Here is a 12,139-nt window from a genome sequence, read left to right on the forward strand (position 1 = left end):
CTTTTTCGATCAAACTACAATATTCATCAGCTAAAGTTATGCATCACATTTTTTGGATTTAGCTTACATTTCAGAGATTAATCCAACAAGCTGACACACAAGTGTCTCTTTGTACCTTCAAGCTATAAACAGCATCTTCAATGAAATTAACCTTAACAGGGTTTTTAATTTTTAAGATTCCTCTCCAGGACTGTGGTCTACTATACAGCCTTGAGTCTTGAATTTTAAGGTTGATTTTGTAGAAGATCCTGTTTATAGCTTGATGGTACAAAGAGACAAATATATAGTTATCTAAACGTCTGTATAATGTGAATGTGCGTACTGCTTAATAAAATGGTAGAGAGAGAAAAAAAAGACATACAGAAATGCAAATGTAATTGCAGAATTCAATTCACCAAAATCAAACAAACGGATTTGCAAAACAAATCTCCCAAGTACCAAAGAGCAAAAATGTCCCTCAACAGTTGCATGAAAGTGGAATGAAATATCTGTGATAACGCATTGTGTTACAACATCTCGTAGCGATTACAAATGCTTTCCCATTTGTTTGTGACGGGAATATAAATGATGCGGAATGCAAATTGGCCAACCTCTACATTTGGCTAAATCCCAAGGAGAAATCTTGCATAACACAGCGAAAATCAGATCAGATCAGAGTTTGGCAAAGATCATCAAGCAGCATATAGAACTGTATGCTTTGCTTTATACAATTCTAATCAATACAGGGATGGATTTAACTAGAGAAAGATCGACCATAGAGCAATGAGCTGTCACAATGTGCACCAGAGCTCATCGATTTCCAAATAGAGTACTTGGGGTATTATTCTTTCAACTCAAATTTCCAACATTAAGACATGTCCAGAGTGCCCTTTAGACACTTTATGGACAGAAAACATGAATTCCTTTAAGGTTAATGTCAACTATAGTGCAGCTGCAGCTAACTGGAAGTGTTCTCACAACCTGTGGTGTCCATTATCAGTTTATTGATCCCCTCTTGCGGGGTTTGAACTTATAACCTTTTGGTCACCAGCTCAGCTATTTAACCATCAAGCACCTTGTAAATTATAACCAAAGTATTCAGTAGTTTAGGCCAAAATACCACAGTTACTACAATTAATATCTGCAATAAAATTCACCAAAAATGGAAATTAAACAAAAAGGGTGTCTTCGTTTGTTTTAAGGAATTGCATATTAATTATACACCAGTTCTGGTCCTCTACATTGATTGGTGAGGTGGCATTCCAAGCATGTCGATATTTAAGCACTGAAGCACTGATATCATATCCAAATATGGCAGAAAAAGTAAGAGTAGAATGCTATTCAGAATTCAGCCTAGGTGAGCAATGCTGAGGAAGTCAGTTAGTCCGGAAAAAAACAGTACATGAGGAGTATTATGTCCGAATTCACAATATTTACAAAACAGTAGCCGAAATGAAGTCATTAAGTCACTTGACATTAAGTCAAGTCAGCTTTATTTATATAGCGCTTTATACAATATACAGGGTGGGCCATTTATATGGATACACCGTAATAACATGGGAATGGTTGGTGATATTAAAGTCCTGTTTGTGGCACATTAGTATATGTCATGGTCACCACCCATCTTGAGGAGTTTGCCCCCTCACATATACTAATGTGCCACAAACAGGACTTTAATATCACCAACCATTCCCATGTTATTACGGTGTATCCATATAAATGGCCCACCCTGTAGATTACAGATTTCACTACAGTTTTACAGTGATAACAGGAACATGATGCGTTTCGGCTGTTGTTCAGCTGAAGTCTGTTCAGTGTGGATTCAGTTCCATTGTAAAGATCATCAATTATTAAATTAGTTCATTTCCTCTATAAAGCAGTTCTGCAACAAATGATGTCATCGTCCAGCTCAGTTCAGTTCTCATGCAACAGCGTCAGTACAGTCAGATCAATAATATTGTTGAATATTAAGTATCCCCAACTAAGCAAGCCAGAGGCGACAGCGGCAAGGAAACCGAACTCCATCGGGGACAGAATGGAGAAAACAAAAACCTTGGGAGAAACCAGGTTCAGTCAGGAGACCAGTTCTCCTCTGGCCAATGAACAAACACAATGTGATTATGGTTCAGGTTGCATCACATGTCTTATTATTGCATTACTGGTCTTATTATTGGGAGATACGAGGGTCTGTGGCTCTATTAGAGAAAGCGTATCGGCTTACTTAGATCAAGTGTGCCTTGATAACCAATCACATTACAGCCTTGACGTCATTGATTTTCGTTCAGAGTTGCAAGACAGTCAATCACTGTTTGCGGATAGATACCATAGAAATGAATGAGAAGTGCCGTAAACGGAATCATACCTGTCGCGCAATTGTCAGTGACTTATCTAATAAAACAGCGTTTTTTTCATTTGTAAAAATAAAGAATCCAAAACTAATTTTTAAGAGCAAACATGTTGAAGATCAGCCGATGGACTGTCGATTTGTTAAAGGGATACTCCACCGAAAAATGAAAATTCTGTCATCATATGCTCACCCTCATGTTGTTTCAAACCTGTATGAATTTCTTTCTTCTGCTGAACAGAAAGGAAGATATCTAGAAGAATGTCAGTAACCAGACAGATTTAGATACCACTGACTTCCATATTAGGAAAAAAATATACTATGGAAGTCAATGGTATCTAAAACTGTCTGGTTACTGACATTCTTCTAGATATCTTCCTTTCTGTTCAGCAGAAGAAAGAAATTCATACAGGTTTGAAACAACATGAGGGTGAGCATATGATGACAGAATTTTCATTTTTCGGTGGAGTATCCCTTTAAATAAGCCGGTTTCCAACAAAAGCGGTTCATTCAGCGTAGTGAAACCCATCCTCCGTTGACATCCATTCAAGAAAAGAGGGCTTCTGGTCTTTTTCCCTGCATACCACAGTGTTAGCAGGCAATGCACTTTTTTTTCTAACCTTGGAGGCTTGACTTCAAGTGGCTTTGATGCAACTTACACTGTGGGTCACATGACATTGACAACATGACGAATGTAGTACCTCCGGATTCCATTCATACTATATACATTCATTATAGAAAATACTTTTTTATCAGTAGCCAAGCAAGTTCTCGATCAAATGTACTACCTACTGAGACAGTATGCGATTTCGGACGCAACAAGTGTTTCTTTTATTTTACTCCGTGTTCGCTTAGAGTGGGTTTCTCTCACTAGAGTGACAAATAGAAAAACCCGGAGGTGGAGCGGAGTGATTACTGAATGACTTGAGTGGGTAGCAGGGGAATCTTGTTGATGACTTTTAAGACCAGATTTTAGACTCAAGTGATGCTTGGGTGACACAAAGTTTGTTGGTTTCTATTGGAACTATTTTCTTTGGCCGGAGAAGTAATAAACCAACTAAAAGGCCACATTTATTCTGCACTGTAAATTACTGGATAACAATACATTTGTTGAACTTTTGTATAAAACTTGCACTTGCAATAGTGCAAGAACAGCATTCTTGCACGTGTGATACAGCATAACTGAATGATTCTCAGAGATGAACTCACCTTTGCCATTTTGCCAAGCCGTGTACCAGGACAGACTGAGAAACGACGTGAAGAAAACAATCGCAGTGGCAACAGTTCCATGTCTGAGCCTCATCTCATTTCAGCGCCTCCCCGTGCAGCTGGTCCTCCGGTCCTCCGGTCCTCCAGATCCAGGCGTGCATAAGCGTTTCAGAGGATCATATACTGTCCCCTTCCTCCTCCTCCTCCTCCTCCTCCTCCTCCTCCTCTCGGTCGCTGCTGGAGTCACGAGGCAGCCCAGCGGAACTGATGCATTTCCAGTGAAAGATGTGCAATCCTCATGCCTGCCGTTACTGGAAGAGATCATGAATAAATGAAGATTCACGGAAAGGCACGGAAATAGACGTCAAACCACATATATTGTCTTTGTTTCGGTCTTCTTTTTTCCACCGCATTGATTACAACATAGTTTAACAGATAGCTGTTAAATATGCAACCATATTTCAAAGGAAATGAATCACCGATAGACATTCAGAAATACTGCAGAGGAAAATTAATATAGGGGAGGGGTGATTGAGTAAAATAAAACATTGAATGGTTAGAAAAGGACACAAAATTAGGGGCTGTGAGATAAACAGAGTTGACTACCTGTCGGAGGACCCCAATTGTCAGACTGGCATGATCAACAGCCCCAAGTTCAACACTTCTTACCTTTCAGCCTGTTGTTGAACAACCAACCGGTCCGGCTCGATCTCATAAGAACTGAAGATCCAGCAAAAAAAAAAAACGAGCAGAAACACGTTTTGTAATGTTCGTTAAAATAGCCAAATTAAACGCACCGTCCTGCCAGAATCTTCAGCGGTGGTGTGATCTCTCAATCAAACTTTGCTGAAGAACACACCCACACAAGATACGATCGCCCAACCCAGACACATGATTGGCTGGAGTCAACAGACCCCACCCATCAATGACGTTGATTGGCAGGAGCCAGCAACAGCTCCTGTCTGCCGCCACACGGCGGACTGAACCTATCGCACACTCACTCAAGTATTATTTATTTACTTATTGATTTTTTTAGTAAATTTTTTTTCTTTCTATTAAATTAAATATATTCCATTGTCAAAGTACCATGTGCAAGTATTTATCAACAAGCTCACACGGCACACATGCACACAGCAAATTTCACATTGGACATATTTTTCAATTTAGGAGATTGAATGTTGTATGTTTGTTGTATAGTCAGTAGTCAGTCAATAACTTTTACTTTAAATTCACATTTAGAAAATCCATAAAGAAGAATCTAAATACTGAGTGTAAGTGGTATAATGATAATTATATTTTTAAATTTCATGTGTGTGTTTTTGTTTTGTTTTTCACAGTTATTAATGTTGTAAGGAAGTTGCAATGGAATTATAACATATATTATATTTTTCATTTTATACATTACTTTAAAAATTGAAAACTTACCCATAAATATTGCAAGACATAAAATGTTCTAATTTCTACTTTCCTGAGAATAGCCTACTTATACTACTCATATACTACTCATAAGTCATCTGTCATATTTAGATACATTTAGATGTATGCCATGTGTGCTGTCTGAAAGTGGGCACCAGAGGGCACACACATTTAATGAATAATTGATTGGCTTATCTGACCTTCACTATCACTGATAGCTTGTGGGCCTGAACCTTTATTGTATGCAACCCTCTCTCATATCTTTTCATTTATTTTCCCTATTCTTGTTATTGTAATGTAGTGTCATCAAAAGTGATATTACTGCACCCCATACCAATTGCCGTCTGTATTTAAGCCTATACTTCTGCTTTCGTCTTTCCTAATCTCTCATTGACGTAGTCTTTTCATAGACTGCACTCTGTCTACCTATAGTCTATTTTTATTTCTATGCATATCTCTTCCCTTTAAACACTAAAGCCTGCAATTTAGTCATATATTTATTATTTATTGTTGTGTAACTAAAACCAGTGCTATCTATGTGCTTATTTTTACTCTTTGTTGACTCACATTCTGTTGTTTCAGTATGTCTCACCGAACAGTTTGGTTTATGAGAACTTGTAGGCTGATGATAAAGCTGAAATCTTTTAGAAGTGGAAATGATTAATTATAAACTGCACTTTTAAAAATTTTACTCAAGCCAGATACTGTTACATAAGAGAGTTTTGCTGGTCTCTCGGCAATTCTATTTTAAGCTTAAATTCTGTATTATATAATCATATTACTCCAATCAATCCTTTTTGTAATCTACTACATTATTAGTTATTCATTTACATCAAGTCTAAAACACAAACCGCAAAATGAGAAACTGCTCTTTCCACACAATATTAAATTTTTGTTTTTATTTTATTTGTGCAGCACATGTATATCATTGTGAAGAGGTAATGCAAGGCACAGACATATATTTGACCGGTAACACTTTATTTTAGTGTCCTTGTTACACCTGTTACATGTAGTTACTGTAGTAATAACTATAAATTATGCATAATTACAGGCTTTAACCAAACCCTCATCCTAACCTCATAGTAAGTACATGTAGTTAATTATTATTACTCAGTACCTAAATGTATAATAACACAGTAACACAGACACCTTAAAATAAAGTGTAATCGATATTTCATTAAGATGTCAATTACATTGTAATTGTGTTAGGTAGAGTTACATATGAGGTCATGTACTGTACAGTAGTAAGCCACTGTTCTTGAGAAGTTAATGCAGAAGTAAAACTGAACTTGAATGACATTAGATGAAATGAATACAACTGAAAAAAAAACTCTTTTTGCACACACACACACACACACACACACACACACACACACACACACACACACACACACACACACACACACACACACTTCAGCTGTAAATAAAATGTCAGACCTTCAGACTTCACAGTAAAGTGATTTTCAGAGAAAACAGGCAAAAATCTCTACAACTACTTATACATATATTTTCTTTGTGTACTGAAGTATTTGTATTTCATTGTGAAGGCCTGAAGTGATTTTAACGTTTGTTTAATTAACTAATAGCTTTCTTTTCAATACAGTGTCTACATAGCATATATGTGATAAACGTTTCCAACCTTAAAGTGCCCCTATTATGCTTTTTCAGATATTACCTTTCATGTACTGTGTAATACAGTGAATGTAAAATGTCCGCAAAGTTTCAAAAGATTGAAGTGAATGAAAAATTACGTTTTTTTTTCTCCCAAAAGAAAGAACTCCCTGTAACAATTTTGTCAGTTATTCCAGTCTTACTTCCTGTACAAACCTATGTAGGTTTGTAACACATTTGAAGAATGAAATTAAAGTGTTTTTTGACCTGGGATGCATGCATGCATGCCTCCAAAACAAAATTAGGAATCTTTAAGATAGCATAACAGGGGCACTTTAAGTAACTGTGGAATTATTCCATTGATAATGTTAGGCTTCCTTAAAACAAATTCATACATTCAACAAATCCTCAGGAACACGTTAGGACCAAAATCCAGAGGCACTGAACCGGTATCATGGCCACTACAAAAACCACTAGTTGGAAGTAGTTTGTAACAAAAACATAACCACCTTCTGTCCATAATCAATTCAGTTCTGCTTGTACCTTGTTCATTATAGGATGCTGCTGTTTATTCTCAGAAAGGTGTCGCTTTGAAATATTCTTCAAGCGTAATGACAGAGACTCCTCCAACCCAGTCCTGCAGCCAAACTTGCTGCAAAACCAATTTCATGAAAAACCACTTATGTCCAGGGGGCCACTTCTTCATAACAGGATGCCTAAACAAAGCACATGCAAAAATTAATATTTGCAGACACACTGCTTACCCAACTAAAAAAGAAATAAAAAATCTTCTGTTGGTTAGTAACATATCTTTACAAAAGCAGTTGCATTTAGCAAAACATTTCAGATATAAAATAAGTGCACAATTGTAGCTGCATCAGATACAAAACAAATAGCTAAATGATGTAGTATATCAATATCAGTATATGAGAACAGTCCAAGAAATAACGAAGATATTCGAATAACATGAATATTCAAAAATATTCATAATTATAATTATATTCATAATTCATAACAGTTATTAGGATAACTGCTTTATGCCAGAGACGTAAAACTCAAAAATGTAAAAATATTTATAACATGCATGGCACAGGAGATTTGAGGGAACAATCTTTAATAACTCAGAGGAACATACAGGAGAAAAAACAAACAAAGCTACTACACTTATGCTTCCTACAGATTTCGGCAATCCTATAAGATCATTACAAATCACACTGTACGACCCGAATCTAATAAACTTGGGTACGACGTAGACTGTACAATGATGACACCTATTGAATCGTATAGGCTATGATGCAAGTTAGTGTAGAAGAATAAAACGTCATCAGCATGCGCTAGTAGTAAACAAATAGAGCGACATCAATCTCACTTTGCCAATTGTGTTTTTTGTGTGTAAAAAAAACAAAAACAAAAAAAAGAGTCACCGTCAAAAGAGGAGAATATGGAAATGGTCATGGCTACGGAAAAGAGGCCAAATTGTTATGCCAATTTTTCAAATGGTGCTTGAGGTAAGCAGTTTTAAAGCTGCACGTCTGGCAGATTGAGGGGACTTAGCCAAAATGTAGAATGTTTACAACTCTCATGCCCCTCCCCCACTACCTCCCATCGAGTTCGTGCTCGTCAGTGCGTGTGCACCAGATTTTCTGTGAACGCGTCTGTCTCTTCAGCATTGACCAACCCCATGGACTCGGAGGTAGGCTGCCCTGGCTAATCTACCCATAGATAGCAATAACCGAGGAATTGGAAGCTTGTTAGTAGATTTTCTCTCCGCCATCACACTTCGTACAATCCAACACACCTGCGAACTTCAGGCGTGTGGTGTGCATGTGATATTGTAACGTGCGCGGGGGAGGGATGATCTGTGGCGTGTGCATAAACTGTTATTGACAGTCAGATCTCACACAGCCCTGCGCTGATTGGACCAGAAGAAAAGGGAGCGGTGGATTTTTGCTAAACAAATAACAGGCTCCAGGTGGAGGTAGAAGCATGTTTGTTTTTTTCTAAAACCGGCTGATTTATGTTGTTCTGTCGGAGCATAGTGTCGGTTTCAGTGAATATGATCAAAAAAATCTTGCCGACTGCAGCTTTAAGTTTTATCGTCATGTCGTGTTGATCAATAATACCACCTTTTAAGAGCCAAGACCATAGAAAATTTAGAAATCTCCACAATTGGTCATCTTTCATCTGGGACAGCTCAAAATCATTCAATGTGTACCGGACATTAAAAGAATAGTTTACTTCAAAATGAAAATTCTTGAGGATGAGGGTGAGTAAAACAACTTGAGGATGAGTAAATGATGACAGAATTTTCATTCTGAAGTGAACTAATCTGATGAGTCACTAATCTGAATCATAACACTGATGAGACCGAACAATGAACCCGAAAGAACTGAAGGCTTAAATACACAGGGAGATTTAACAATGAAAAACAGAACAGGTGCAGGAACTAATTAAAAACCTAGGAAACCAATGATAACAGGCAAAACACAGGAAACATAGTGAAAACAAACCATAACAGAATACACATGTTACAGTTCACAGCTGTGTGTATGATTTACAATTTGCAAATTACCTGGAGAACATGGCCTCCTTGGCAAAGTCAAGCTCATCTGGTCCCACTTCCACCATTTTACCAGTCAAAGTGAGTCTTGCACATCTGGGGTCCTCAGGGTCATAAACCTGCTTCCTTTTGCAAGAAAATGTGAGCATAGAACAAAACACGTCAATTAATCATTAAAGCACATTCAGTGACTAAGGCGGTCCATGTCAAAGATGCCATTTGTTTTGATATGTATTAAATGTAAAGTTTTTTTAATTCCAACCATATATGCAAGTAAACACACCTGCAAAAATCCCCCTCCGCCTCAGAAAACGTTAAGGAGGCATAAGGGAAGCTGCGAAGATCCATTACAGTGTTGTCCATCGGTGTGACATAAAAATAAGGAACGCCAGTGCTGTTGTCAGCTGGACCGTCACTGACAGAGAAGATGTTGCCAAAAGGAAGTCCTTTAATCTAAAAATGGAGAAATCAAACTGTCTAAATTAAATACATTTTGTACATGCAAATGTGATTGCACTGATTGAATACAGTGCTTCTAAACCTTTTGTCCACAACAGTATTTGAAGGCTCCATGATTTTTTCTAGTCATACGTGATTTACTGGATAAGGATTAAAGTCACCATGAAATGGTGTATTTTTTTTAATGGAATATTGCAGCATTTATTATAACTGATTTATCCGTGTTTTCGAGCGAGCCGCGAGGGCGGGACAACCTGTAACTTTAAATAAGACTGTTTCCGCCACAGAATAAAAAATAAGGTAACACTTTACTTGAAGGGGTGTGCATTAGACTGACATGACACCTTCATAATCATGACATGGCACATGTCATGAATATGAAGGATGTTTTATGCATGTTAATGACAATAGTCATTAAGTGTCATTCCCTCAATTATGTCATTTTTAATGCAAAGATGACATTGTAATTGAGACGTCTTTGTTATGACAACTTGACATAAACCAATACATCATAAGCTATCAGTGTCTTTGTCATGACAACTTGACATTACCAAGACAACATAACCTGTCATAAATATGTCATAAACATTAATCATCAAACTTAAGAAACTACTTAGCTTTATGGGTTAACATTACATTATATTTCTGACCACTTTTTTTTCCAGAGGTACAAATTGTATTTGTCATTAAAATGTCATTAAGTGTTAATACTCTGTCAAATAATTTTATAACAGTGTCAAGGATTTTTTTTCCTTGACCTCAACTACAGTGGTACGAATTGAATTAGTCATTAAAATGTCATTAAGTGTTAATACTGTCAAATTATTTTATAACTAATACTGGAATACTAGGGGAAAAAAGTGGTCAGAAATATATTCATGACAGTTATAAATAATGGCCTCATGACAGCCAATGTCAAAACCAACCACATGACAGTTTAATGTAATGTTAACCCATAAAGCTAAGTAACGTTAGTTAATCTGCTATGTCATGTTTATGACACATTTATGACAGGTTATGATATATTGGTTTATGTCAAGTTGTCATAACAAAGACATCTCAAACAATGTAATATTTAAAAAATGTCATAATTGAGCAAATTACACTTAATGAAGGTTGTCATAAACATGCACAAAACCTCCTTCATATTCATGACATGTGTCATGTCATGCTTAAGGTTTCATGTCAGTCTTATGCACACCCCTTCAAGTAAAGTGTTACCAAAAAGAAAAAAAGGTTTTTATTCTTTTAATTCTCGCTTTTAAAGCGATTTATCCTGTGGCGGAAACAAGCTTGCGACTTCCGTTTCTTGTGACAAGCATTTTATTCACAATTTCTACCCGATAAAATATGTGAGCTTGGCATAAAAAAAAAAAAAACGCCAAATGGAACCTTAAGATTTTATTAATTTACATGATTGTCCAGGTCTTCAAACCAAACTTTTAAAATGAGGTTCTCTGTTTGAAACACCAAAAGTACACATTTTCAAACTCTTCCTAATCAAACACCCCTGATTCCACTCCTCCGCTCACTAGACACTCCAAGGCCTGAAATGGATGGGTGAGATAACTTGTTAACAGATCTCCTGAATTCAGAACGGCATACTACTCTTACTATTTCTGCCATAGAAGGACATAGTAAAAAAAGAACGAAAAGTAACGTTATACGGTTCCAAATTCAGCAATCCAAAATGTGTAAGTTAGTGTTTTTGTGGCTCCAGGAACAGGTTTGGGAAACATTTCCCTGGTTGAGAACCACTGACTTTTTTGTTGATACCTGTAATGATTAGAACAGAGCTGCAAGCCTTCAACTAAAGTTAGAAGGGCAGTTATGTCACCTGTTCCTGCGTGGAGATGGTTGCCAGGTGACCCCAGTCGCTGTAATGCGCCATATATCGCGCTACCCTCGCCGTGTCCTCGTGCGGCGGAGGCGTCGGGACGCTGGACGGCGCCTTCACCTCCTCCATACGGTATGAGAACACACGGGACGCGGATGACACATCCTCGCTTTTCGATTTCTGGTCAGGTTTCTTCTCTGAACCGTCCCTGTACACAGAGGACGGATAGGCTTGTTTCCAGATCCCGATGTTATCGACGAGCACAGCGGGCGCCTCGTCCGAGTGCGTGTCCAGCTCTTCGTCCACCACATCATTGGTGACAGCCCATGAAACCGAGCTTCTGATGGTGTAACTGTCACTGACACATAATAGTGTCTTTACCGCAATGACCAGATGAAGTAGTTGCATAGTGTTGTTTAGATTCACTAGCGCTGCGCCCTTTCAAACTGCATGTTTGTTTCGCAACTATAGATATGGCGTTACATGATGTGGCCAGAAACTTTGTTGCGTTTGAAACAGCGGCATCACCTGGACCGCCTGAGAACTGCACCTGTATATCACGTAACAGTGCTGGTCAGAATTATTTGCCCCTTTGGTAAATATGATCAAAGATGTCTGTAAAAAATAAATCTGCATTGTTAATCCTTTTGATATATATGTATATATATATATATATATATATATATATATATATATATATATATATATATATATATTATTATTT

The 12,139-nt window shown here is 37.4% G+C and overlaps 2 protein-coding genes across 3 annotated transcripts in view; both read right to left on the bottom strand.

The window, feature by feature from the left end:
* Positions 1-4,376, bottom strand: part of mgat4a (alpha-1,3-mannosyl-glycoprotein 4-beta-N-acetylglucosaminyltransferase A) — a 57,439-nt gene extending 53,063 nt beyond the window's left edge. The window contains exons 1-2 of the mRNA XM_082175825.1: positions 4,202-4,376; positions 3,533-3,843 (exon numbers count right to left, since the gene is read on the bottom strand). Coding sequence (XP_082031951.1) covers positions 3,533-3,626 — 94 coding nt within the window. The 5' untranslated portion in view covers positions 3,627-3,843; positions 4,202-4,376. The remainder of the gene's footprint in view (positions 1-3,532; positions 3,844-4,201) is intronic.
* A 1,458-nt stretch (positions 4,377-5,834) lies between these two features.
* Positions 5,835-11,902, bottom strand: creg2 (cellular repressor of E1A-stimulated genes 2). Of its 2 annotated transcripts, XR_014207354.1 has the most exons (5): positions 11,416-11,902; positions 9,403-9,572; positions 9,132-9,245; positions 6,339-7,275; positions 5,835-6,280 (listed from the first exon to the last, which is right to left on the bottom strand). XR_014207354.1 is itself a non-coding variant. In XM_082175088.1 (4 exons), exons 1-4 carry the CDS (start codon positions 11,821-11,823, stop codon positions 7,134-7,136), a joined length of 834 nt encoding a protein of 277 aa, XP_082031214.1. In that variant the 5' UTR covers positions 11,824-11,902; the 3' UTR covers positions 5,835-7,133. The 2 variants fall into 2 exon arrangements, 1 of the variants encoding a protein (XP_082031214.1); XM_082175088.1 differs by having other exon boundaries at positions 5,835-7,275.
* Between the last annotated feature and the right edge of the window lie 237 nt (positions 11,903-12,139).

The sequence above is a fragment of the Leuciscus leuciscus genome (genome assembly GCF_965113295.1).
Source record: "Leuciscus leuciscus genome assembly, chromosome: 7".
Taxonomy (NCBI): Eukaryota; Metazoa; Chordata; class Actinopteri; order Cypriniformes; family Leuciscidae; genus Leuciscus; species Leuciscus leuciscus.